This window comes from Erinaceus europaeus, chromosome 7 (assembly GCF_950295315.1).
Source record: "Erinaceus europaeus chromosome 7, mEriEur2.1, whole genome shotgun sequence".
Lineage (NCBI taxonomy): Eukaryota > Metazoa > Chordata > Mammalia > Eulipotyphla > Erinaceidae > Erinaceus > Erinaceus europaeus.
This window is the reverse complement of record NC_080168.1, coordinates 63,346,934-63,372,702: the sequence shown is the minus strand read 5'-3', so window position 1 is coordinate 63,372,702 and position 25,769 is coordinate 63,346,934. Positions and strand designations below refer to the sequence as shown.

Below are 25,769 nucleotides of genomic sequence, written 5' to 3'. Positions count from 1 at the left end.
TCAGCATGCAAACACCAGTGCACCGTTTTCCCAGGGAAATGTGACTCTAGTCGGAAAATCCTCCCAGGCTCGTTTTTAACTGGAGACAGCCCCCAGGCCATTGTCCGTTGGATATCCCTGACCCTTGCTAAGTGCCAAGAGTATGGGGTGGGTGGGGGAGACCTCATGTACCTCATGCAGTGTGTGTCCATGATGCCCTGTGAAGCTTGCAGTTCCCTCTCACTCTGGCAGGTGGACGTGATGAAGAATGCCTACAACCAAGGCTTGGAGTGTGACCACGGGGATGAGGAAGGCAGCAGCGATGGCGTCTCCCCCAAAGATGTGGGGCACAACATCTACATTCTGGCCCACCAGGTACGTCACCCCAAGCTGTTCTGCTGGTGTTATAAGTCTTGTGCTGTGTCACAGAATGTCAGCATTTCCACAAGGTCCAGTGCCTGTGTTTTTTCAGAATGTCCCTCCTTGCTCCAAGTAGGGACTTCGGACAAGCTCCCAAAATGGGTCTGGCTCTGTCCCCAGGGCTGCCTTAGGAACTGGCCCTCAAGAAAACAGCCCTTGTCACCAAACACTGGCAGCGGAGGAGCAGGCAGCTTCCTGTGGGAGTCCAAGGAGTGGTGAATGGGGTCCTGAAGGAGAGGCCAGGGGCTGCTGGTCAGAAGGAGGGTGGGAGCCTGGGGCCTGATCTGGCTTAGCCAGCACAAAGGTGATGGGAGCTCTACTCTTCTGGTGTCATTTGCTCCACGGAAGCCATAGCACAACAGCCTCTCCTAAGCCGTATGAGGCTAACCTTTATGTGACTTGCAGGAATCACGGAGTTTTTTAGTGACTTAGGAAAGCCAGTTCATGATAAATGCCGTTTGCCAAGCAGGATTTCATCAGCTCACCGATGGGCTTTAGATTCCTATCTCCTGGTGCAGATGTGTTTCGAAGAGACTGGCCCGTGTGCAGGCCCATATGACTGTGTCAAGGCTCCTTGCTTTTTACAGAATAAGCCCAAATGCTTTAGGCCTCCCTGATCTTTTTCTCTTACTGTGTTCCCACGTTGGCATCTCTTACTGCCTCTCATCCCCTCATGCCTCTCATCAGACAGCGGATAAACATTGATAAATGGAAGACATACTTCTGAGCAGTTTTGCTGTAAAGGCTGCTCTTGCCGAATTTCTTGCCTTTCTGTGTCTTCAGTGAGCAAGACCCTTCAGTGAAGCTCAGGGAAGGAACAGAGTCCTTAGACATGTAAGTGAAAGAGCAGGTGTACGGGGTCCTGGAAAAGAAGGAACAGAGTCCTTAGACATGTAAGTGAAAGAGCAGGTGTACGGGGTCCTGGAAAAGACGTCCAGGTCGCTCACAGCAACAGCAGTATGTGCAGAGAACAGGAGAAGGGGAGAGGGGGAGGGCCTGGCAGCAGGAAGGCCACAGGAAAACTCAAGGTATTGAGGAGCCTGGAGCCCAGATGAAGGACAAGTGGAAGGAGGTGCCTTTAGGATGGGGAGAAGGTGTGAGGAGAGAGAAGGAGAGAAAACCAGGTCCCAGGAAAGGAGTAATGAGAGAGTGAGTGTCGGTGGGGGAAAAACTCATTTGCACAGGCATATTCTGTAAGTGAGACCTCACAACTAGAACAGAGGAAGGTGGCAGAGCATGTGTCGCTGATGGGGGGCTGGGGGCAGAGTTATTCCAGACTCACACTGGGGAGAAAGAGGAAGGAGGAAGAAGGCAGTGTGAGTGAGAGTGAGTGAGCAGAAGTGAGTGTGAGAAGCAGAAAATAGGGGGCTGGGGGTGGCGGAGCTTCCTGACTTGGATGCCAGCCTTGCCCTCACTGGAGAAGTTGCCCCTTCAGCATGCTCAGCACCTCCGACCACGAGGGAAACAGCCCGCCAGACCTGGGAAGCCAGCAGCCTGGGGACCAGAAGAGCGACAGACATTTGAGCCAGATACCCCACATCCTCGAGGAAGAAGTTTAAAAATGCAACCTCAGAACCTCAGTTAGGTACAAGTGCCAAAAATGTCAGGGTGAAGAAAGAGCATAGGCCAGTCTAGCTTTGAGCAGGTTAAGTTTAAGAATAAAGAAGACACATTCTTGGGGCCAGGTAGTGGTGCACCTATTCAGTCACTGCATTACAGTGTTTGTCCAAGGACCTGGGTACAAGCCCCAAGGCCCCACCCACAGGGAGAGAGCTTCATGAGTAGTGAGGCAGTGCTGCAGGTGTCTCCCCCTTCACCTCCCTTCCCCTCCTTCAATTTTTCTCTGTCTCTATCTAAAATAAATAAATAAATAAATAAATATGTGTATATATATATAGTGTGTTTAAAAAAGAGGGGAGACATTCTTAAAACAAGTGGATGTTGAAAATAGTGAAGAATGGGGGTAAAGAAGGCAGGGACATGGATGGAGAGGGACAGTAGAAATGGTGAAAGGTGCTAACAGTCAAGATGGCATGAAGCCTGATTCTGGTGGAGCTGACCTGAGGAAAGTGCTCAGGGAGAAGAGACCCCATCTGAAGACAGCAGTGAAACCACCCCAGGAGTGGAGTTTCAGAACTGCAGTAGTAAGCAACAGCAAGAGGATAAAAACCAGTGGCTGGATGAAAGGGGAGAAAATGGCTTTTGCTGGGTCAGGGTGTCTTAATTTCCTGAAGAAAGCGTGGGCAGGAGAGAGGAAAGGCAACAGTTTTCAGAGTGAGATGTAAAGAGGCCCATAAATCACACAGACACTAGGGAGACTGCATAATGGTTCTGCAAAGAACTTTCATGACTGAGACCCCAGTGTTCCAGGCTTAGTCCCCAGCACCGCCATAAGCCAGAGCTGAGCAGGGCTCTGGTGATAAATAAATGAAAAAATAATTTAATTAATCAGACCCAAGGAGGAGGGGCAGGTCTGGCTGACTAAGTAAGGGGGGCAGGAGAGGCCAGGTGGCTGAGTGCAGGAGACCTGTGATTAAGTGCTCTGAGCCTAAACAGGAAGTGAGTGTCCCTTGAATCCTGGTGCTCTGAGAGGCGCTAGGGAACAGGAGAGGTGGGTCACTGACAGCGTAGGGTCACCCTGCTGCTGATTTTCTTACAGTGACTCGGCACTTGTGGCCTTGCAGCCAGATAAATGTAGATTGTGCAGCACTCATTTCCCCCACCATGGAAGACTGTGGTCTTCATTGGCAGAAGAGGCCCTGCTGTGTCCTGTGGGTCTTTCCCAAAACAACTCTTTCAGTCCTGTCCAGACCAGGGTCTCCCCAGGCCTACCCGCATAGCCACCTAGCCACCAGGTTTCTTGAGATCCTACCATCTAAACAGCTCTCACGTTGAGATGCAGGTGGCTAAGAGCTGGGTTGGTACACTTTGTTCCTGTAGCTGTAAGCTGGGCTGGGAGGGTGGGTGGAGGGAAGCAATTGGGGGTGCCCAGATGCTGCTGCTTTTGCAGTGGCCATGGAAGCCCCCAGCCCACACACGCTGGCGGCCCCACACCGCCCTGTCATCCCAGAGCCCGGGCCCAGCTTCCTCCTCTGCCTGCTATAATCGTCTCTGGTGCAAACGGTTTATTTTGGAGCCCTCAGACTTTCGATTTGTGTCGTTACTCCTGTCAGGGCAGAGAGGCAGTTCTGCTTTTTTTCTCCTGTGACATCCTTTCTGGTCCGTCCTGTGGTCAGTGTTACAAGAAACAAAAAGTGCTTCCTGTAAGCATCCTTTGTGATCTACATAAAGCCATAAATATACAGAAAAGGGAGTTTCTGAAGTTCTAAGGCCATGGTGGTGTGCGGAGAGTTTCCATCAAGTCGAGCGGCGTGTCCTTTCTGACTCTCTGCCCTCCTTGAGCTCTTCTGAACAGCCACTTCCTCTTTCCAGCCCGACTTGGTCTTTGATACTCAGCTCTCTTCTTGTTTCTCCCCCTTCATGTCTTTCCGGGGACTGCTCAGTCTAGAATGTCCCTTAGTGCTTTGTACATGTTCAAGAGATGTTGAACCACTTTTCTCTGCTTCCTTAAAGGTCCTCTAAGACCTTTACCATCCCCTGATGACTGGGATAGAATGGACACAGGATACCAGGAAGGGCTGGTTTGGCACACTTGGTATGTGGCAAACTGAATGCCATTTTACAGCTTTAGCTTCCTGTCCAATTCCCACATAACTGCCATCTCTTTCCATGTGCAGGAGAGAGGACATTCAAGATTGACTCTCTTAGCCACATCCAGATCTGCAGCTGTAATCACCATCCTGTACGCTAGATCCCCAGGACTTGTAAATCTTCTAAATAAACAGGAGCTTTACACTTTTTTAATGAGTGAATTAATATTGATGTACAGAATTGTCAGACAACAGTGGTATAATTCCACACCATTCCCACTACCAGAGTTGTGTCCCCATCTCCTCGTTTAGAAACTGCAGTGGTTCTCCCAAAGTCAAAGATACAGAGCTGATTCTATATGTTATAGAATGTGTGTGTGTTTGTGTGTGTTTTCCCATTTTTTCAATGACCCTGCCTCCATTTCCTTCCTTTTTTAAATATTTGTTTATTTTATTTTCCCTTTTGTTGCCCTTGTTTTATTGTAGTTGTTGTTGTTATTGATGTTGTTGTTGTTGTTAGATAGGACAGAGGGGAAATAGAGGAGGGGAAGACGGGGAGAGAAAGAGAGACACCTGCAGACCTGCTTCACTGCCTGTGAAGAGACCCCCTGCAGGTGGGGAGCCGGGGGCTCGAACCAGGATCCTAACACCAGTCCTTGCGTTTTGTGCCATATGCCCTCCACTTCCTTTCTAAGTCACCCCTACATCTATTTCTAGGGAAGTTTATACTTTTAACCAACGTCTCGCTAAGAGTGGCAGCAGCAGCATGTTTGTCATGACTGAGTGCATGCACAGAGTTCTATATTTAGGTGTGTGTCATACACACACACACACACACACACACACACACACACACACACACACACACACACACACTGCCTCTCCTTTCATTCACCCATGGATGAGGGGCAGTTAGGTTGTGTCTGCAGCCTGGCTGTTATAGGCAGTGCCTCAGCAAAACTGTGTGACTCTACTGTAAGACATAGCGGAATCAGGAGGTATATGGAGAAATGTTGTGCTTTGTCGGGTGGGGAGTCGATCTTAATGAACAAGGCTGTGGAACACAGAAGGAACTCTTGACTCATAAGAAAGGCAGGGAGGAGAGCCCACTTGAGCTGCCTATATGAAATCATTTTTAAAATACAGGCTCTACAATTTCCCCACGAAGTGCTCTCTTAACGTATAATTAATGTCGGCATAATTGCCCATGGCCTGAATGTAATAATTTCTTTTAATCACTTCTTATTGTGAGACATTTGTGCTTCTAATGCTTTTGATAGTACACATTATGCTGTGATTAACATCCTCACACACTAAACTTTCTCTGTTGCTCTGATTACTTTCCTAGGATAAATTCCAAAGCATTTAACAATAGTAACTATTTCGTAGCTCTTGGTGCATATGGTAAAATTGATTTTCATAGTATATGCTGGTTCTCATCTTACTGAATCCTTAAATTAATACCATGCTTTAAATAAAAAAATAATCTTCGTGAACTCAAAAGTATCTGGGACATAGTGACCATTTGCCAGCTAGTTCTTTAGTGAATGGATTGATAGTAGCTGGGAGGGAATCTCATTTGATTGATGTCTTTCGTATCACTGAAAAATAGACAGCCTTTTATTTATTTTTATTGCTGCCGAGGTTATCTTTGGGGCTGGGTGTCTGCACAACAAACCCACCACTCTTGGTGGCTATTTTTTCCTATAATTTTCTCTTTCTGTTTTATTTGACAGGATGCAAAAATTGAAAAGGGAGGAGGAGATAGAGGAGAGAGACAGAGAGACACCTATAGCCCTGCCTCACCACTCATGAAGCTTCCCCCTGCAGATGGGGCCAGGGAGGGGCTTGAGCCCGGGATTTTGCACACTGCGATATATATACCACTGCTGCCCCACCCCCAGATCACCTTTTTATATGTTAGTTGGTCCTCATTTCTCTCGTGAATCACTGGAAGCTGTGTTTATCTGTTCTGTCTTTTTATTGAGCTTCATTAAGGATAAGGAACCTCAGTTTTCTTGATATGCCATTATCCAGCTGCATTTGCTTTTTAATGTTTTAATGGTTTTCCTCAGCTGCCTTGAGACTTGAGAAGCCTAGATATTTTCTTCTTGAGTACGATGAATCCAGCTTTGTACTTCATTATCTGATCTCTCTGTGTGCTAACACAGTGGTAGTAGAAAGGTGAATCCTGGTGCTGGCCCATCTCTAAAGATGCAGGAACAGGGGTCAACCCCTGCAGGTGGGGCTTGTGGGGTTCCAGGTCCTGGCATTAATCTCAAGTGAAAGATTCACAGAGTTCTTACTCTTTGCCAGCACACTGTATACATGGGCAGCCCTAGAGCCTCTTCCATCTTGCCAAACACGTGGCTTTTTTTAACTGCATTTCCATAATGCAGACATTATAATGCCTGACAGAGATTGAGAAGGTAGAAGAAGGTAGAGATGATGGGGGAGAGAAAGATAGACACCTGCAGACCTGCTTTACTGCTTGTGAAGCGACCCCCCTGCAGGTAGGGAGCGGGGGCTCAAACTGGGATTCTTGTGCAGGTCCTTGTACTTCGTACTGTATGTACTTAACATGGTGTACCACTGCCCATCCCCCAACAAATGCTCATTCTCTCTCTCCCTCACTCCCTCCCTATTCATATTCATTCAGTATATTACCTTGGTTCCTTTAAGATCCAAATTGAGACCTACTTACCCCATCTCCTAAATAAATCTCAACCAATGAGGATTTTTTTATTTGTTCTACATTTTCATTATATGTTCATCCAAAGCCACACACACACACACACGCCTGACCTGTGTGTGATCTTAGGACTGTCTGTAATGTATGTGTGTAGGTTTCAGCCAGGTAACAAGTACTTAATAGGCTCAGAAAATCTGGGTACTCATGAGGTCTCATTAAAAAAAGACAAAAAATTCACAAAAAAAAGTATGGCAGGGAAAAGTGCCTGAACATAATAGATCTAAATTCAGTCCCTGGCACCACTTCATGCCAGAACTGAGCAACACTGTGGCCCTCTCTACCCCTCTCTCTTTTCTCATTCTCCCCCTCTCACATAGTCAATCAATAAATCTTGACCAAAGATAGCCCACTTGGGAGGGTGCCTGCTTTCTCTGCATATGACCCACGTTCAAGCCCCAACCCCACTGGGGTAAGCTTCAAGGATATATTGTTTTTCCTTCTCTCCCTATCTCTGTCTCTCTCTCCCTATCCCTCTCCCTCTCCCTCTCCCCCCCAATATATATATCTGGCTGAAGCAGTGAAGTCCCACTGGTGACAATACATGAGTAAATGAATAAATAAAACCTTTAGCAAACACCTACATATCTTTGACCAGGCAACAACATGAATCACTGTCATGCCCGTGACCTCTCAAATCCATGGCTCATTAGAGCAGTAAATATATATATATCCAGAAACCTGAGTGAAATTGGGCAATCTAATTGTTAGTTTGGTGCAAGGATCATGCTGACAAGTTCAGTGGAAGCAATTATTTCTCTGCTTAACATGCCTGGTTTGGTAGATCTATATTTATTCCTGAGTGGCATAATTATTAGCATGTCAGTCTGAATTCCAGAGATGGAGAAGGCCTTTGCCACGTCTCTGTCTTCTCCTTGTATCTGCTCTGGCTTCAACTATAGCCGCTGAATCCAGTCTCTAAGAACTGGAGGGACCAGCCAAAGCTGCTTCCACATCTACCCATGAAGGGGAGAATACACACCACTTCCTGGCATATTCCAGACTGTTGGGGTTCTTATCCCTCTCCCCAAAGTAAAGTTCTTTTCAGGAGCAAGAGAGAGCAATGGTAGGAACAGCTGGGTTTTTGTTTGTTTCTTTCTTTGTATTTGCCTTCAGATTTATCACTGGGTGCTAGGGCTCGGTGCTGGCAGGAATCCACAGCTCCTGGCAACTATTATTTTTTTTTAATGGGACTTGAGAAAGGAGGGGAAGATAGACACCTGCAGACCTGCTTCACTGCTTGTGAGGCAACACCCTTGCAGGTGGATCACTGAGGGCTGGAACCTGGATGCTTGCACGGGGTCCTTGAGCTTCTTACTATGTGTGCTTAACCCAGTGCACCACTATCTGACCCCCAGAACTGGCATTCTCTGTCACTCTGAAGGGGTTTGCTAGGTGTCTTGATAGTCCTCACTGACTTGGCGTTTTCTTTTTTCCTTAACTATTGGATTTCACCCTGCAGACCTCCATGTTACAGTGCATGAGACCTTCTCTTCTAGTCCCACACCATATAGAAGTACCAAGGACAGAGCCAGGGGGAGGGGGGAAGCTCCATGGATGGTAGGGCAGTGCAGTGGCATCTCTCCTCTCATGAGTGGAAAAAAAGGAAGGGAGTCGGGTGGTAGCACAGTGGGTTAAGCGCATGTGGCGTGAAGTGCAAGGACCGACATAAGGATCCGGATTCGATCCCCTGGCTCCCCACCTGCAGGGGAGTCGCTTCACAGGTGGTGAAGCAGGTCTGCAGGTGTCTTATCTTTCTCTCCCCCTCTCTGTCTTCCCCTCTTCTCTCCATTTCTCTCTGTCCTATCTAACAACGATGACATCAATAACAATAACTACAACAATAAAAAAACAAGGGCAACAAAAGGGAAAATAAATATAAAAAAAGAATTCTGAGTAGTTGCTTGAGCTACATTCATTTTAGGGCACATGCACATTTGTTTGTCTAAACAGCTAGGTTCCACTTTATACTGGAGTTGTATGACGTGTCTGTATTACTTTGACCTCTTGACATGTTTCCTTCTGAGACAAGTTGCTTCACCTCTCTGCAGCTTCTGTTTTCTTAAGCTAACACGTAGGAGCCAGCCTTGCCTCATTTACTTCATTTGTGGAAACAGAAGGATGGGTGTGCAGTTCAATGCCCACCCTCCATCTGTAATATCTTGGAATGGTCTGAGCCTAATGTACAGTTACTTCATCATTATTACCACTCGTGCAGAAAAGTAGAAAACACAGCTGGGCCTTCCAGATCATGGAGACACTCATGGCGCTGCAATCTGTTGGCAAAAATACTGTGTGAATAAGTTAGTCATTCCTACTCTCAATATTTTCTTCATTAGCTGATTATGTCACTTAACTCCTATGGCCTCGACTCTCTCATCTATCCAGATAGGATGCCTGTCTGCGGAGTAGGCTTCCAGAACCCTCTGTGTGCATGGGAGAAGAGTTGATCCAGGCTGCTGAAATAGATGATATTCAGTAATGTGAACAGAGTAACTGACCAGCTGCTAGATATTGGAACATCAGCCTGCACCACACCTACTTATGAAACAGGTTGGGGCTGAATAGAAAATGCACTTGCACAATTAGACTGTGAGAATACAAACACCAAAGCCTTTGGAAGGAAAAGGAGCATCTGTTTGCTGAAGGTCTTGGCTGAGGTTCATACTATTGATCAGCGTGTCTTCGAGCTTCTGGGTAACCAAGACCAAAAAAATAATGGGCCTCACAGTTACAGTTAATGCGCGACTAATGCACAATTCATTAGTGGCCAGCCATAGCTGTACTGCATTTTAAAAGGAATTCATACAGGGGTGTAGCACAGTGTGGAGGACAGTGTGTGCTAGGTGGTTCTGCAGAATGCACCAGCTAAAGATGCATATAGCTACTGTGAGTCCCCAAGGATAAGTAATAGTCAAGACATCTGAGTTTTAATCGGGCAGGAATATAAATAGATTGGGCTGTGCACAGGGTAACAGTCATTGTGAAAATGGAAATGTAGGGTGCCTTCATAGAAAGACTTCTTTGAGAGTAATACAAACTTTCCAGTCTGTGAACATATAAAGTGGTATCTGTCAAGAGATTTTTTTTTTTTTTTTTTTTTTACCAATCAGAGAATAGACCTATACTAATTGCCAGATTCATGTAAGACCCTATTGGCAAAAATATGTGTAGAAATATAAGTGGATAAAGGGTTATCCCCTGAAAAATCAGCACAAGTACAATGTTTTCTTCCCAAATCACTTTGTTTGGTATACAGTCCAATTGGACTGCACACATGGCAAGGCATTCCCTCCTACCCAGTGAGCTTCCTCTCCAACCTAACACTTAAAATCTTCACTCATTTATTGCTAGCAGCATGATACACACAGAGACGGAGGAGACCAGAGAGGTGCTCTGCTGAGCTTATGGTGGCACTGGGCATTGAACCCAAGCTCCACACTCGGGCACATGGAGCTCTTTCCCCGCCCTCAGCAGAGGCTGCGAGTCAGCTAAGGAGCAACTGTCAGAGCTCCTGAGTAAGACAGAGAGCGGGTTAATACTGGCTGGAGGGAGTCTTGGCTTTGTGGGGGCCCAAGCACTCCGTTGTGCCGATAGGATCTAGACCAGCAGAGAGAAGCACCTTCACTGCAGGAGAGAATCACAGAGCTGGAACGATGCTCGTGGGGCCATGGGGGCCATCCTGGGCATCCTCCCAGAGCTGGAGAGAGCACGATGCAAATGGGCGGTGTTCAAGGGCACATCTTCTCCAGACCTGGACCTTAAGGACAAGAGCCATCAGAAACACATTTAATGCGACAGAGCTGAAACACCAACCGGGTTGCTCCTTGTGACCCTGAGTCCTTATACCTGTTGTTTCATGATGAACGATACATTCGCCATCTCAAAAAACACAACTGCAGGAACTCAGACAAAAGGCACAGAGGGCCTCGTTCAAACACCCCTTCAGCTCACAAGCAGGGTTGCAGTGTTAAAAAATATTGTTTAAAGATTTTCCTCAGTTCCTGCACTAATTTATGCCCTGGCTTTAAGATCAATCAATTTTAAGTGATCCCAGGAGAAACTGTAATTAATAAACACACAAGCCAATTTGGAAGCACTTGACGTCAAAATCCATTAAGTGATAATCTGGATATGTGTGTGCCTGCGTGTAGTTACCTGTGCTCATCGATTAACTTATTTTCCTGCCTTGACTCAAAGATAAATGAAAAGCAGTTGGCTGGGCAGCCAACATTTTATTGTTGAGACACATTGGATGGGAGGGGGATGCAGACAGAGAGGCCCCAAAATACCTCTTACTCAGAGCCAGTAAGAGAATACAGAGGCAATGTAGGGAAAAGGTCATTTGTTTTTTTGTAATGCAGCCCTGGGGTCTCCCATATGCATAATACCACAGCTGAGTAGCCTCCCCAGGCAATTTTCATCTTTGTTTTAGAGAATAGGTGTGTGTTTGTGGGGCGGGGGGCGCATTGGGTTGGGCACACATGGTGCAGGGTGCAAGGACAGGGATCCCAGTTCGAGCCCCTGGATCCCCACCTGTAGGGGGTTTGCTTTGCAAGCAATGAGGCAGTTCTGCAGGTGTCTTTCTCCCTCTCGATTTCTCTCTGTCCTATGCAAAAAAATTGAAGGGAAAGAAAAAAAAAAAAGGCCTCCAGGAACAGTGGACTTGTAGTGCAGGCATGGAGCCCCAGTGGTAACCCTGGAGGGAGAGACGACAGACGACAGGAAGAGATGCAGATTGGAGAGATGCTGCCTCTGTCTCCAGTTCTGCCATCTCTGGGCTTCCCCTCGGGTGCCATGCTGCTCCCACTTGGTGCTGGGACTCAAACCCAGGGCCTTGTACATGGTAAGACACATGTTCTGTGGGGGGAGGGAAGGGGTTCTCCCCGCCCCAGCAGATCTTCCGAATCTGACTCAGTAGCTGAGGAAATGGCACCAGTGTGTGATTCCCAGCACTAACAGGAGAGCTACTTGGCCTTGTGTTTTGTGGCTCTTGGTGCCTTGTGGAAAGAGACTGTTGTCCACAGCCAGACTGAGAATGCTCCTCTTCTACATCACAGCCAAGTCGTGACACGAAATCCTGCAGTAGGCTAGCAATAGCTCACTTGGTTAGTTCCTGCCCAGCCCTCAGCACCTTGAAGGAAGCTTTGGTGCTGTGGTATTTCACTCTCTCCCTCTCCTCCCTCTCTCCATTGATTTAAAAAAATAAAAGTAAGTGATACAGTAGGGAAATGACTGGGAGCCCCTTGTGGGTTTATGGTATTAATAGAATGAAACTAGTGTGGAGGATCTAAGTTGGGCTAGTTTAAAAGATGGCTTATAGACATCCGTTTTCTTGTCTTTCTAGCTCTCTGTACATTTATCATCCATCTACCACTCACCTGTCATCCATCATTCATCCATCTACTTTCTGCTAATCCATCCATCCATCATTCACTTAACCAGTCATCCATCTATTATCCATTGCCAATCCATCATCCATTCTCTATCTAAACATTTGTCATCTCTGCGAGACTATTTGCAAGGTTGTGCTACCTTCAAAAGGGGGTTATAAAGTTTTTGCACAAAACCACGTCCTATTTTAGGCTTTCAGGTCTGGTGTAGACACTCAGCCCTGCCGTTCCAGGGCAGAGACCACCTCGAACAATGCACAGGCGAGTGAGTGCGTCCTGCTACAAGGTCATTGATGGTGGTCATTGATGACAATGGGCCCACCAGCTCAGGAGACAGGAGCTCAGGCTCCTCTGTTAGATTAAGACCATCTGGAATGGACTCACATGGTAGGGCACATGCCTTTCTTTGTACAGAGCCCCTGTTTCCGGCCCTGGCACCACATGAAAGCACCAAGGCACTGGGGGAAGCTCTACAGATGGTAGAGCAGTGCTGTGGATTCTTTCCACAAAGGTGTAATAAAAGCGATGAGAAGTCAGCAAGTGGGGGTGGGGAGTGGAAGTCGCAGGGCTGCTGCAGAAGAGGCAAAACTAAAGGTCTGAGTCAGAGAGAGCTAGTGGAGCTGCCTGCAGGGAAGGCAGCCGCCTGCCCAGCTGGGAGCAGGATGTGTGCAGCTGATGTGGAGAGCAGGGTGGCAGCTGCCGCTCCTAATGACCTACCTGCCTTCCTGCCAGCCTGCCTTCCTTCTTGCCCTTTCCCCCCTTTCTTTTCTTTTTTTTTAAAGTTTTTATTTATAAAATAGAAACACTGACAAAACCATAAGATAAGAGGGGTGCAATCTTTATTTTCTTATAGAATGGTAGAGAGAGAAACACCTGTATCACTGCTCCACCAGTTGTGAAGGTGGGAACCAGGGACTTGAGCTTGGCAATGTGTTCACTCTACCGGGTATACCAGTGCCCAGCCCCCGTTTGATATTTGTTGTTGTTTTGTTTTTGTTGTTTGTTTTTGTGATGTCCCCTTTGGGGACAATAAGGATGGATTTGGAAGGAACTGTGCTATGTGAAACCAGTCGAGTGAAGGCCGACAGGCACAGCATTGTTTCACTCGTGTGGAAGATAAAGAAACAAATGAACAAACACAGCAAAGGTCTTAGACCCTAAAAACCAAGTGCTACTCGCTGGAGGGGAAGCAGATGGGGAGATGAATAAGCTGGGCAGAGGGGTGAAAGATGCAGACTAGACTGTGGGTGGCACCCAGGACGTAGTGTGCACAGATCCAGGACTCTAAAGCTCTGGCAACAGAAGTCTACAAAACAGCTGGGGAGGCAGCACAGGCTGACGTGCCACAGGTATAGTCAGGCCCCAGGCTCAGTTCCTGACACTGTGTAGGCCAGAGTGGTGCTTGGCCTTCTCTCCATCACTCATGAAATAAAAGAAAAGAAAAGAAAAACCTTTGAAAACTAAAGTGGAAAGGGCCAGGCATGAGCACATCTGGTTAGGCACACATAGTATGAAGTACAAGGACCTGCTCAGGGATCTGGGTTCAAGCCCCCGCTCCCCACTTGCAGGGGGGAAAGCTTTACAAGTGTTGAAGCAGGGCTGCAGATGTCTCTCTGTCTCTCTCCCTCTCTATCTCCCCCCCATTTCTCTCTGTCCCAGCCAATAAAATGGAAAAAATGCCCACCAGGAGCAGTGGATTCATAGTGCTGGATGGCAATGAGCCCCAGTGATAACCCTGGAGGTGTAAAGAAAAAAAAATCTATAGTGAAAATGTGGAATAACAGTTGAGAAATTTAAATATACAGCCTTTTGTTATTATGTGAGGAAAAAACAGATCTGACTCCATATTGATTTGAGAGCATAGTGAAATCCAGCAGTTTGAATGTATGAGCAAGCGAACCATCTCTGACTTTGGATTTAAAACCAAAGGATTTTGGATTTGAGCCCAGTCACCAATGCACTGAAGGAAGCTTCAACGCTGTATCTCTCCCCCCCCCTCCCTCCTTACACTTCCCCTCCCTCTTTTCCTCCACCTTTTACACCTCTCCCTCTCCGTATCTATCTTTTAAAAAAACGACCAGATTGCACCAGAGGTCCATCAAGTGTTTATACTATCAGTGAGCTGTATTTGTTTTTAAAAAAAAGAGAATGAGTTTGCCTCCTTGGTCATTTTTCTCCTCTCCCTTCTTCCTTGTATGCCCTCTTGCTGTCTTTCCATTTGTCCTCTGGGCCATTTAACCTCTGAATGACTAGATGCCATTTCAGAGGGTGTTGGGTACAGTGCAATCAACATGTAACAAGATCTGTCTCTTCGAAACCCTCTGTCTCTTCCCAGTGTGACTCAGCTGATATGAGTCCTTGCTGAGAGCTAAAACTCACCTTGCTCATTTCCTCCTCTGTGGGATCTGCCTGTGACATGCAGAAATTGACTTGAGTGATCCTTCTCTCACTTCTGAGAGCTGTGCTCTCTAACAAAGGCCAGCCTTTTTTCTTTTCTTTTCTTTAAGCAGCTGCTGATCAGACAGTTAAACAGAGAGACCTTTCAGGCCTGCTTATTTTGCAGCCTGGCGTGACTCCAAAGACTAAGCTGCCCAAGACCAGAGGCTGAAGTGCTTTCAAGCAGTTGAGCTTAAATTTCCTGAAGATGGCCTGGGTTGTTGCTTCTCCATTCCCTACCTTCCAGCCTGAGCTCACATCCGGCCGCTCTGTGCTCCTCGGGCAGGCTTTCCAAGCTCCTGGCGTACTGGCCTGTGAGGAGGCATCACCATCGTGGAGTCTTTAACTAGCCTACTCTAGGAAGAAAGGAAAAAAGGGGTTGGGTGGTGGCATACCTGTTAGTGTGAAAGGCCCTGGGTTCAAGTCTTTGCTTCCCTCCTTCAGGGGGAAGCTTCATGCATGATGAAGCAGTGCTGCAGTTATCTCTCTCTCTCTGTCTCTCATCTCTCTCTCATCTCTCTACTATCCCCATCCTGCCCTACTTCTTTCTGGCTCTACCAGAAGTAAATACATATTTTTAAAAGGAAGAAGAAAAGAGAAAAGAATGCTTTTAAACTATGCTGGTAGTTGATTTTGCTCTACCATCATCTACAAATGACTTGAAGTATCATTCATTGTTAGACATTATGATCAGACATTTCCTAAAAGCCAATCAATCTCTTGGAAAAATCAGACATATACGATTCAAAATTACACAAACAATTTTGAATCCAGACAAGTTCCCTTGCTGCCTGGAACCTTTGGACTGCGTTGCCCTTGAGGTGTGAGCCATGAGACGTTTATTAATCATAGCCACTCTTGGCCTTTTATTGTTTCTATTTTGTTCTATTCTTTCCTTCCTTCCTTCCTTTCTTTTCTTAAGTTGGATAAACTTATTGTTATTTTGCACCTGCCTTTGTCTTGGTTTGGCCACCAGTGTGATGGAAATGAAAGGCTGATCACTAGGAGCCAGAAGTGGCTAGTTTAGGCGTTAGGTAAACAAGTCTATATATTCAGGTCCTTGGTGAGAGAAATTGTCGCGTGTGGGGTGCTGGCTTTGAGAAGTCCTGTGTATGGTCTGTTAGTTCTTTAAGTCAGCCAACCTTTATAAAATATGGGAGCCAGGGCTCTGGGTGGACTGGGGTGGGCTGGGTCTGCTCTAGTCCATGGCTACCTTGGACTAGTGCTTGAGTAGATGCACTCTTGAAAGATGCACCCTTCTCCCCCTTTAGACAGCAAGGCAGAGTGGCTAGCTGAGGACGTGTGTGTGCACCCTAACTTTCTCGGTCTCATAAGGACTTTTGTCATGGGATGAGGACTCATGTTACCTGGTAGGATGACACCTCAGCTTTGTTCCCTCTGCAGAGATACATTGCAGGTCAGGTCTGCTCACAGGTGGTGCAAGCCAGAGGTTGGTGGACACAGGTCAGTTCTCAGCTGTACTCTCTTGGCACGCTCCTCGAGAGGCTCTTCACTCTGTCTCTCAATTCTAGACCCGTTCCCACCCCCAGCTCCATGACCTTGTTCACACCAGTCCTGCTCATAGAAACTGTCTCAGACTCACTCTTACACGCATCCATTCTTGCTGCCACCTGCTCTCTATTTCTTCCCTGCTTTCCCCTCATATTAGTCACATTTTCTGTGGTGGTTTAAACTCTCCCCTCTCAAATGCAGTTTCCTTATGTAAAGAAGATACTTCTTACTCATCTCTGTAATTCCATAAAAGTTTTACACTGTGTACACAATGATGTCACAGAACTTTGAGAAATGGACTTTGAAAATATAGGACTTCCATATCGTAAGCATGTTAGAATAGGGGAAACTCCTTTTTAATACCTTCTTGTGCCGACTTCTCTCTGCTTCCAGTCTGAAGAGTGTTTGTCACAAAAGCACTGTACAGTTATTAACCTAAACATAAAAGGCAATTATTCTTACTTCAAGCTCCAGCTCACTTTCCGATCTGTGTGAAGGCAGTGGCTCTCTTAGTTTTATCAGTTCATAAAAGAGGAGCTCACACGAGCACATCCACAGATGAACCACACCAGAGAATAATTGGCACTGACTGTCACTCTATAGCAGTTAATTGCTTGATTTTTCTTTCATGGCATCCTAACTTTGACCCAGACCGACATGAGCATTCTAGTTCTAATGATAAGAAGGTAAGCGTGAACTAGTTTCTTCCTTCCTTCCTTCCTTTCTTATTTTTGCCTCCAGAGTTATTGCTGGGACTCGGTGCCTGCACTATGAATCCAATGCTCCTGGAGGCTATTTTTCCCCTTTGTTGCCTTTGTTGTTTATCGTTGTTGTTGTTGTTATTATTGTTGCTGTCTTTGTTGTTGGATAGAGAGAAGAGGGGAAGACAGGGGGAGAGAAAGACAGACATCTGCAGACCTGCTTCACCACCCATGAGGAGACCCCCTGTAAGTGGGGAGCTGGAGGCTTGAACCAGGATCCCTATGCTGGTTTGTTTGCTTTGCACCCTGTGTGCTTTACCTGCTGCATTACCACCCAGCCCCTGTGAACTAGTTTTTTAAGATGGAAATCCAGAGCCTGTCTTCTTGGGCTTACAACTGTATGATGTCAGAGACCTGGCTGTAGGCTCATGTGCTCAGGGCTTGTCCCTGAGTCTGTCCACCTTTGGTTGGTATGTGCACATGTGCTTTTTGTGTCACATATGCATCACACAAAATCACAGATTGTCTCAAGTTAAACAGTGAGGTGCCGCTTTTCCTCTTTCCAACACTGAGGGGAAGCATCCAGTCCTTCTTGACAGTCTTTCCCTGCAGGGAGGTGTGTTTGTCTGGAAGTTCACAAGGTGTCTTCACTTCTGGGCTCCAAAACACTTTGTATGTAGTATATGGTGCCATTGTTTCTTGGGTTCTGGTGTGGTCCTTCTCTTCTCTTCTCTTTTCTCTCTCCCCCCTTTTCTCTCCTCCCCTCCCTTCCCTTCTGCTCCCTTCCATCAATGGGGCTCTGTGCCTCCACTGCTCCTGAGCCATTTCTTTCTTTCTCCCTTTCTATCTTTCTCTTTCTCTTTCTTTCTTTCTTTCTTTTTCTTTGTTTCTTTCTTTCTTTCTTTCTTTTCTTCTTTCTTTCTTTCTTTCCTTCTTGTTCCTTTATTTGATAGGACAGAAAAAAATGAAAGGGGACAAGAGATAAAGATGGAGAGAGAGAGTTACACACCTGTAATACCTGGTTCTCTGCTCGTGCAGCTTCCCCCCCACCCCCCGCAGGTGGGGATCAGGGGCTCAAGCCTGGGTCCTTGCACATGATAATGTGTGCGCACAGCCAGGTGTGCCACCACCTGACTAAAGGATATCTGGCCAAGTGTGTGACCAGAACCAAGCAGCTGGCACTTAAATAGGACAGATGGCTTTGGTTGGCTGTGTGGCCAGTCTACTTAAACTACTGGGCACATGTGCTGGTCTCTATACTTTCACTGTCCTTCTAGTCAACCTTAAATTTGGATCAAAGAAATCTAGACATTTCAGAATCATCAAGGTGTCTTTTGCCTCTGTGTTTGTGTATTAGGGGTATAGTACTTGCTATATGGGGTTTAATTAAAGATTACTGAGAACCCTGCCCCTTTAAAATTAGTGTTTTGTGGAGCTGAAAGGATATAAGTATATGAAGTGCTATGGAATAAGAAAAAGGGGGAACTGCTTTATTTCTGCAAATGCTAGAAGCTTTACCATCATCTGAGATCTAATCAGATTGATTGTCCTTCTTCTTTGATTGGGGAGCAAACAGATATTTCGCCGAGGCTTGCAAGTCCCTACCCATTTAAATATCAGCCCAGTCTTTCACCGATTCTACAAATAGTTGCTGGATCTGTTTGATACACCAAATTTGGGTTTTGGCTCTGAGAATATAGAGGTGCTAAGCCCAGGCTTTTCCCTTGAGGATGTCATAACATACTAGAGAGAAATGATTTAATGATCCACAGCTAGAAGTAGTTTATGAACTTAATTAATGGTGGGATTTTCTTGAATGTTCCCTTGCAGTAAGAATAAGACAGATGTTACCCATAAGCCCCAGTGTTGGCATACGAATATGCACAAGAACAGGGCTTATTACAAACTCATCATATAGAGTGCAGCCAGATGTTTTCTAAATGTATGCAGTTTACATTTGCTATAAGGGGCGACACATATCACTATGGACTTTTCCTTCCTCCTGGTTCAGTTACATATCCACCACATGTAACATCAGATCAACAAACAGCAGTCAAGCACCTGCTCTTGGCAATTCACACACCTTTCATGCTCAGGACTTATTGGTGAATAAAAACAGAAAACTGACTAGCAATGATAGTTTCTCCTTGTAATCTAATTTTCTGAGCCTTTGAACTAGATATCCTTTGAAATAGATATATTTTGACATATCTATTCTATATCTATATATTTCTATATCTATATATTTCTTGATATAACTAGATATCCTTTGAAATAGATATCCCTTCCTGGAATGGAGCTATTGGACTATTGGAAAAGCCGAGATGCATTTTTACATAGAAAAAAACTAGGTCATGATGTTGCCAATAGCTCAGTAATTCCCACTGACCCCAGAACCAGGAAGCTCTTTTGACAGAGGGGTTTCAAGGACTGTCCCTTGAAGTCAGCAGGAGAGGACCTCCTAGAACCCCTCCACTCTCCTTCCCTCCAGCTCGCCCGCCACAACAAGCTGCTGCAGCAGATGCTCAAGCCGGGGTCGGACCCAGATGGTGGGGATGAAGCCTTGAAGCATTATGCCAACCACACAGCACAGATCGAGGTACCCTCCACTTCTCCAGGGGCGGTGGGAGGGGGTTGCTATATGGACAAAGGCTTCTCCCCCTGTCAGGCCGCAGACCACTGGCTACCCTCTGTCCTATAATCACCAGCCAGAACCCAGTCATCACTGGGGCTTCTCCACCCTGGGCTTCTTTTCAGATAGAACGATGGATACAGAGTAGTAGGAAAGGTCCCATGGCTCCCAAGCTCCCTTACATCCTACAGTCAGAGCTGGACCTGGGTCCGGGTTGTGCCCTGGGAAAAGCAGGTACGCTGTCCAGCTGAGCTATGTTGCCAGTCCTGTTCATTTTGTTTTGGCCTGGAAGTAACCCGAGGTTTCTTTTGGGCTGATTGTTTTTATGTGTTGCCAGGGGATCCAACCCTCGTCTTTTGCCTGAAAAAATGCCACAGGGCTGCCTCCCCAGCTCCATTGTTAGCTATATTACTAGGGAGGGAGGGGAGAGAGAAGAGGGCATTTCACTCACAGAAAGACATCCAGGCACCACCTCCCCATCTATGCAGTTCCCTTTGGTGCTGTCCATAGTGCTCCCATGTGGTGTTGAGGTTCAAGCCCAGAACTTCACATTCCTTAAGGCATATACTCTGCTTGCTGAGCCATCTCCCAGCCCCTCCCCCCAAGGCTTTTTCAGTAAAAGGTTTATTGAAATGGAGAGCTCTTTGTATGGGCACAGGCAAAGTGTCAGCCACACGCAAGCACTGATGATGCTTCCACATGGAAGGCACAGGTGTAGACAGTCTGACAGCTTCCACATTCCTCATGCAACAGTGTACCACCCCCGCCCCCATTCATGAGCCACTCAGGGGCCTATGTTGGGGAGGTGTGGGTCAGCCTGAACGAGCATGGAGACCTGCGTGTGGCCATCTGCTGTCACTCTGGAGCTGTGGTGTCAGCCTGACACCAGTTGGCAGAGATAATCAGGCAGAAGTGTGCTGACCTCAACTCCTGTCACTTGTCATTCCCATGCACACATCTGTTCACTCGGGCAAATATTTTAATTTCTAGCTCTGTGCACCTCTGCTGTTAACTATCGAGATACTCAACTACTGGGCCTCATTACTCAGTGTTATCAGACCTCTGATAGACTGAGCATTACTTGGGAGGACAAGATTCAGCCCTGAGCCATGTTTACAAACAGTAATGGGCTGGGGAGATAGCATAATAGTTCTGCAAAGAGACTCTCATGCCTGAGGCTCCAGAGTCCTAAACACCCCCCCACACACACACACACACACACACCACCACCACCACCACCATAAACCAGAGCTGAGCAGTGTTCTGGTAAATAAAACAAATGAACCACAACAACAGATTTAAAAAAGCAATACTAGGATGCCATTTTCTGGGGGACATGATGTGGTGGGATCTAGGGATAGAAATACCACTAGCTTTAACAGATGCCCAGGATCTGCCAAGCCAGCCGAGCCAGGAAGCTGAGGAATTGGATTCCAGCAGGTCATCAAAACACCAAGGTTCTGACAAAGGTCCCAGAAGCCCAAGTTCAGAGCACAGTAATCTGGAGAGATCTAGACTAGCAGACAGAAGGCACTGAGGCTCGGTTTAGGCCTACAGCTATGTGAGAGACGGCTACTGTGTGCAGATGATGCTGGATTCATCTCCCGCAGTGAGGCTCAGTGTAGCTGTCATTAAAATGTCAGGCTTGGTGAAGGCTGACTCAGGACACAGACGGGAGAGAACAGTGTGCAGTGAGGGTGCTAACAAGAGCCAAGCAAAGGTAGAGCAAAGGGTGGCTGGGGGCCCTGGGTGGGTCCAGGATAGATCCTACAGAAAAGAAGTAGACCTTTCCTTGTACTGGAAACTTGAGTGCAGGACTTCAGGGAGAAGGACATGAAAGAGTGTGAAAGAACAGGAGGCAGATGACCCTTCAAAAGATGGCTCGTTGCTATTTGAAGAGAGGATTGGAAAAGAGGATGTGGCAAGGGATCTGGGGAGATGAGACAGGAAGTGCAGTGGAGAAGTGATGGGATTAAAACTGACTGGGTGGGAGAGAGATACATACAATTAGATAAGTTAAGACATGTCCACACACATGCACTATGGCTTGATGCCTTACTACACATGAAAGGAGGGAGAAGAAGTAGGAAGGATTCCTCTGGGCTTCTTGTTGGAATGACAGACAGAAACATGTTGCTTGGTGAAGCTATAGAACACCATCCTACCAGGTTTTTGTTTGTTTGTCCCCCCCCCCCTTTTTTTTTTGCCTAAAGTCAAACTGTCACAAATGCCAAGAAAGAACAATTCGAATCTTAGCGGGAAAGTGCAGTTGGCTAGATAAGCCCCCAGAAACAGGAGCTTCCCTAAACAGGAAAACAGTGCAGCCATGCAGAGCTCTCTCTGCAGAATGTGGGGCTGACCCTGTGGGCATGCCCCTCCCCCAGCCACCCAGCAGCAAGAGCAAGCTAAGAACCAGAGGAAAGTGTGCCAGGAGCTGCTTGGTCATTTGCTTGCTCACCAAGACCCCCTTAGATCTCTGATACACTGCAGGGAGTTCTCAGTGGGTGGGTTGGTGGCCCTGTTAGAACAAATACTTTGGGTTTTTTGTTTGTTTGTTTGTTTGCTGTTTGCAGGAAACATCAGTCTATTCCTGTCTCTTATTAAAAGAGATCTTTATAAAGTAGTAGGGGCTGAGGAGACAGCATATTGGTTCTACAAAAGATTTTTCCTGCCTGAGGCTCTGAGGTCCCAAGTTTAGTCCCCAGCACCACCGTCAGCCAGAGCTGAGCAGGGCTCTGGTCTCCCTCTGTGTATCTCTTTATGTATCACCCCCTCTCTCTCTATATATACATATATATATATATATGTATGTATTTTTTTTTTCTTTTCAAGTCAAGGACAGGTTTGGTTGGGGACACCCAGCTGGCAGGTCTCATAACCGCATCTGTAAACTGTATAAGCTCATGGTGGTCAGGGAGAGAGAAAACCGGGGCTGAAGTATCCCCAGGTCACAGGGAGCCCCCGGCTGTCTGCAGATCGTGAGGCACGACAGGACCATGGAGCAGATCGTGTTCCCCGTCCCCAGCATCTGTGAGTACCTCACCCGTGAGTCCAAGTGCCGCGTGTTCAACACAACTGAGCGGGATGAGCAGGGCAGCAAAGTGAATGACTTCTTCCAGCAGACAGAAGATCTCTACAACGAGATGAAGTGGCAGAAGAAAATCCGGAGTGAGTACAGGGAGCTGTTCTGTCAGCCGGTTTTGCCTTTCTGGAACCAGGCGTAACTGACCTCACTGAGAGCTCAAGAATGTCACTCGGGGCTAGGGAGTTGGCACAGGACTTGCACTGAGGGGCCCGGGTTTAGTACCTGGCACTGCCAGTAGCTGATAGCTAAGGTGTGCTTTAGTCAAAATAAAAGAAAAAAGCATAAGAAGCACAGAACTCATTCTGTGATGGGACTGATGCACCTGCAGCTTCAAGAAGATGAAAACCCCTGGGGGCTGGGCGGTAGGGCACTTGGCTAAGCACACACATTATCATGCACAAGGACCCGGTTCAAGACCCCACTCCCACCTGCAGGGGAAAAGCTTCAAGAACAGTGAAGCAGGTCTGCAGGTATCTATCTTTCTCTCTTAATCTCCCATTCCCCTCTCAATTTCTCTCTGTCCTATCAAATAAAAACAGAAAGGAAAAAAACCAACGGTGGATCTGTAGTGCTGGCACTGAGCCCCAGAGATAACCCTGGTGGCACTTAAAAGAGAGAGAGAAGGAGAGAAACCCCTGATGATTGCATAATCTCGGGGGTGGGTGGGGGTGAACCTCCAGTTTGGCCAATTCTATGCAAACGCACCGCAGCTGCAGTAAAGGTTGACACTGGCCTTGAGAGTGAGGGTTGGGAAGATGTCAGCCTCTGAGCACTTCTGCTCTCGTATTGGGTGGGTTTATGGGTAGGGACAGAGCACCTGTGCTTCTGTGAGCCTCATCTCAGCCCTTCTGGTACAAGGAAGCTCCTTCAGGAGGCAGCAGGCCCTTGGAAGGCTGCCTCCCACAAGCACACTCAGTGCCCAGACTGGAACTCACAGCACCTAGCTCAGAAAGCCTCTCACTTGTACTTGCTGTTAGTGTACCTTCTCCCTCAGTCAACTCCAGTGTTTTAAGCCTGTGTAAAGAGACCAAGAGGTAGAGAACAGACAGCACCTCATGGAGTCACATGGTGGAACTGCGTGTAGACATCCCATGTCTGTTCAGTTGGGAGAAACAGCCCATGTCCAGGGTAGACATCAGTGTATCTCTGATGACAAAAACAGATACCCTGCTTTGAAAATACTTTGATAATAGAGTTTCTCTTGGCTATTGGCCATTCTTGTACCTTTCCTTTTTCTTTCTTTCTCTTTCTCTCACCCTTCCTTTTTTTTTTTTTTTTTCTCCTGCTGTTGGAACCTCACAAGCCCTTAGGAACACTCAAAATTCACATCATATTAGAAATCAGTTGCTCCCAATAAGCCGTAGTAGGTGATGCTGTTGGGTGTTAAAGGAGTTCGAGGTAACTATGGGCTGTGTCAGACCAATTTCATTGGAGATGCATATTCTGTGCCCAGACTTCAGGCTGTCTGGCTTCACTCTAAGGCGCAGGAGTGGGGGCAATTTACCAAGGTTACTAAGGTTCATGATGTGTGAACCAGCCCACTAAGAGGGGCCTGGGCAGCTGCTAAGCTGTCTTTCTCCTTATGTGCTCCAGGGAGACCCTCAAAATTATGAGAGAAGCCCCTCTTTGCCTACCATCAGCATCTGTGGAGCCATGGCTTAGGGGTCAACAAGCCAAGAGGTCGAGGAGGGACCCAACGGCCAGCCCCCAGGGTTCTGGTTAAACATTGTTTAAAATAGGGGGGGGGCTATTTACTGAAGTTGCCCTCATCTGCTCACAAGTTGGCATTCAGTGAGCCATTGCATGTATGGGTTTGGGGGCTGCCCATGCTGAGACACCGCTGTTCATGCCCCTGCCTCCCTGTCCCCAGATAACCACGCTCTCTTCTGGTTCTCAAGACACATCTCACTGTGGGGCAGTGTCTCCTTCAACTTGGCTGTCTTCATCAACCTGGCTGTGGCTCTCTTCTACCCGTTTGGGGACGACGGGGACGAAGGTAAATGGGGGTCTTCCTTCTACCCGTTTGGAGACGACGGGGACGAAGGTAAATGGGGGTCTTCCTTCCAGTCTGGACTATTGGAAAGTCCTAAACTCATGAAGGAACTCTAGGGAGGTTCCTAATGATTCTGTTCTTACTAAAGCCGTGTGTCTGGTGAGGGGCAGAAAAGGACCCGAGCTCACTGTTTCCTCTTACTCAAAAAGAAGAGTGTGAGGGAGGAGCGGGAAGGGCTATTGCAGGTATTTCAGCTGGCTTTTCCTTTTTTGTTGTTTTTTTAATTGCCACCAGGTTTATTGCTGAGGCTCCAGGCTGACACTACAAATCCACTGCTCCTAGTGGCCATTTTCCCTTTCTTTCTTTTTTATTTTATTTAATAGGACAGAATGAAATTGAGAGGGGAGAAGGAAATAGAAAGGGAGCTTCACTCGTGAAGCTTTCTTCTCCCAGATGGGGAGCAGGGCTTCAAACCCGGGTCCTTGTGCATGGTAATGTGTGAGCTCAACTGAGTATACCACTACCCAGCTCCCTGGCTTTTTTTTTCCACTAAGGATATCACTGGGACCCCATGCCTGTACCACTCCACTGTCCTAGTGGCCGTTAGAATGCTAAAACTTCTCCCATCATACAGATAAGTGTTCATTAGAGGGCACTGATCCAAACAGAAAGTGATGTGAAGAGGACAGACCCCTTCCTACTCTTTCTGGCCATCTATCCTGACTTCCCTAGAGTTGGTCAGAGGATTTCCTCTCTCGTACTCAGTGGCAAAACCCTCAGCTAGAGGGGGGCTGGGTGGTAGCGTAGTGGGTTAAGTGCACCTAGCTCTTAGTGCAAGTACCAGCACAAGGATCCCGGTTTGAACCCCCAGCTCCCCACCTGAAGGGAGGTCACTTCACAAGTGGTGAAGCAGGTCTGCAGGTGTCTATCTTTCTCTCCCCCCATCTGTCTTCCCCTCCTCTCTCTATTTCTTTCTGTCCTATCTAACAACAGCAGCAACAGTAACAACAATAACAGCAACACTAACAATAACAATGGGGAAAAGATGGCCTCCAGAAGCAGTAGATTTGTAATACAGGCACCAAGCCCTAGTGATAACCCTGGAGGCAAAAAAAAAAAAAAAAAAAAACCCTCAGCTAGAAATCAGATGTAGTCACTCTTCCAGAATAGGACTGTAAAGTGTTGTCAGCTGACAGCATTGCCAAGCCATTTAAAATAG

At 47.0% G+C, this 25,769-nt stretch overlaps 1 protein-coding gene across 3 annotated transcripts in view; it reads left to right on the top strand.

The window, feature by feature from the left end:
* The window catches only part of ITPR2 (inositol 1,4,5-trisphosphate receptor type 2), a 380,387-nt gene that overhangs the window by 300,725 nt on the left and 53,893 nt on the right, over positions 1 to 25,769 (top strand). For all 3 annotated transcript variants that reach the window (XM_007517924.3, XM_060194552.1, XM_060194551.1), the window contains 4 exons: positions 232 to 354; positions 19,332 to 19,439; positions 22,448 to 22,640; positions 24,428 to 24,553. In XM_007517924.3, the coding sequence (XP_007517986.1) occupies positions 232 to 354; positions 19,332 to 19,439; positions 22,448 to 22,640; positions 24,428 to 24,553 (550 nt within the window). The remainder of the gene's footprint in view (positions 1 to 231; positions 355 to 19,331; positions 19,440 to 22,447; positions 22,641 to 24,427; positions 24,554 to 25,769) is intronic.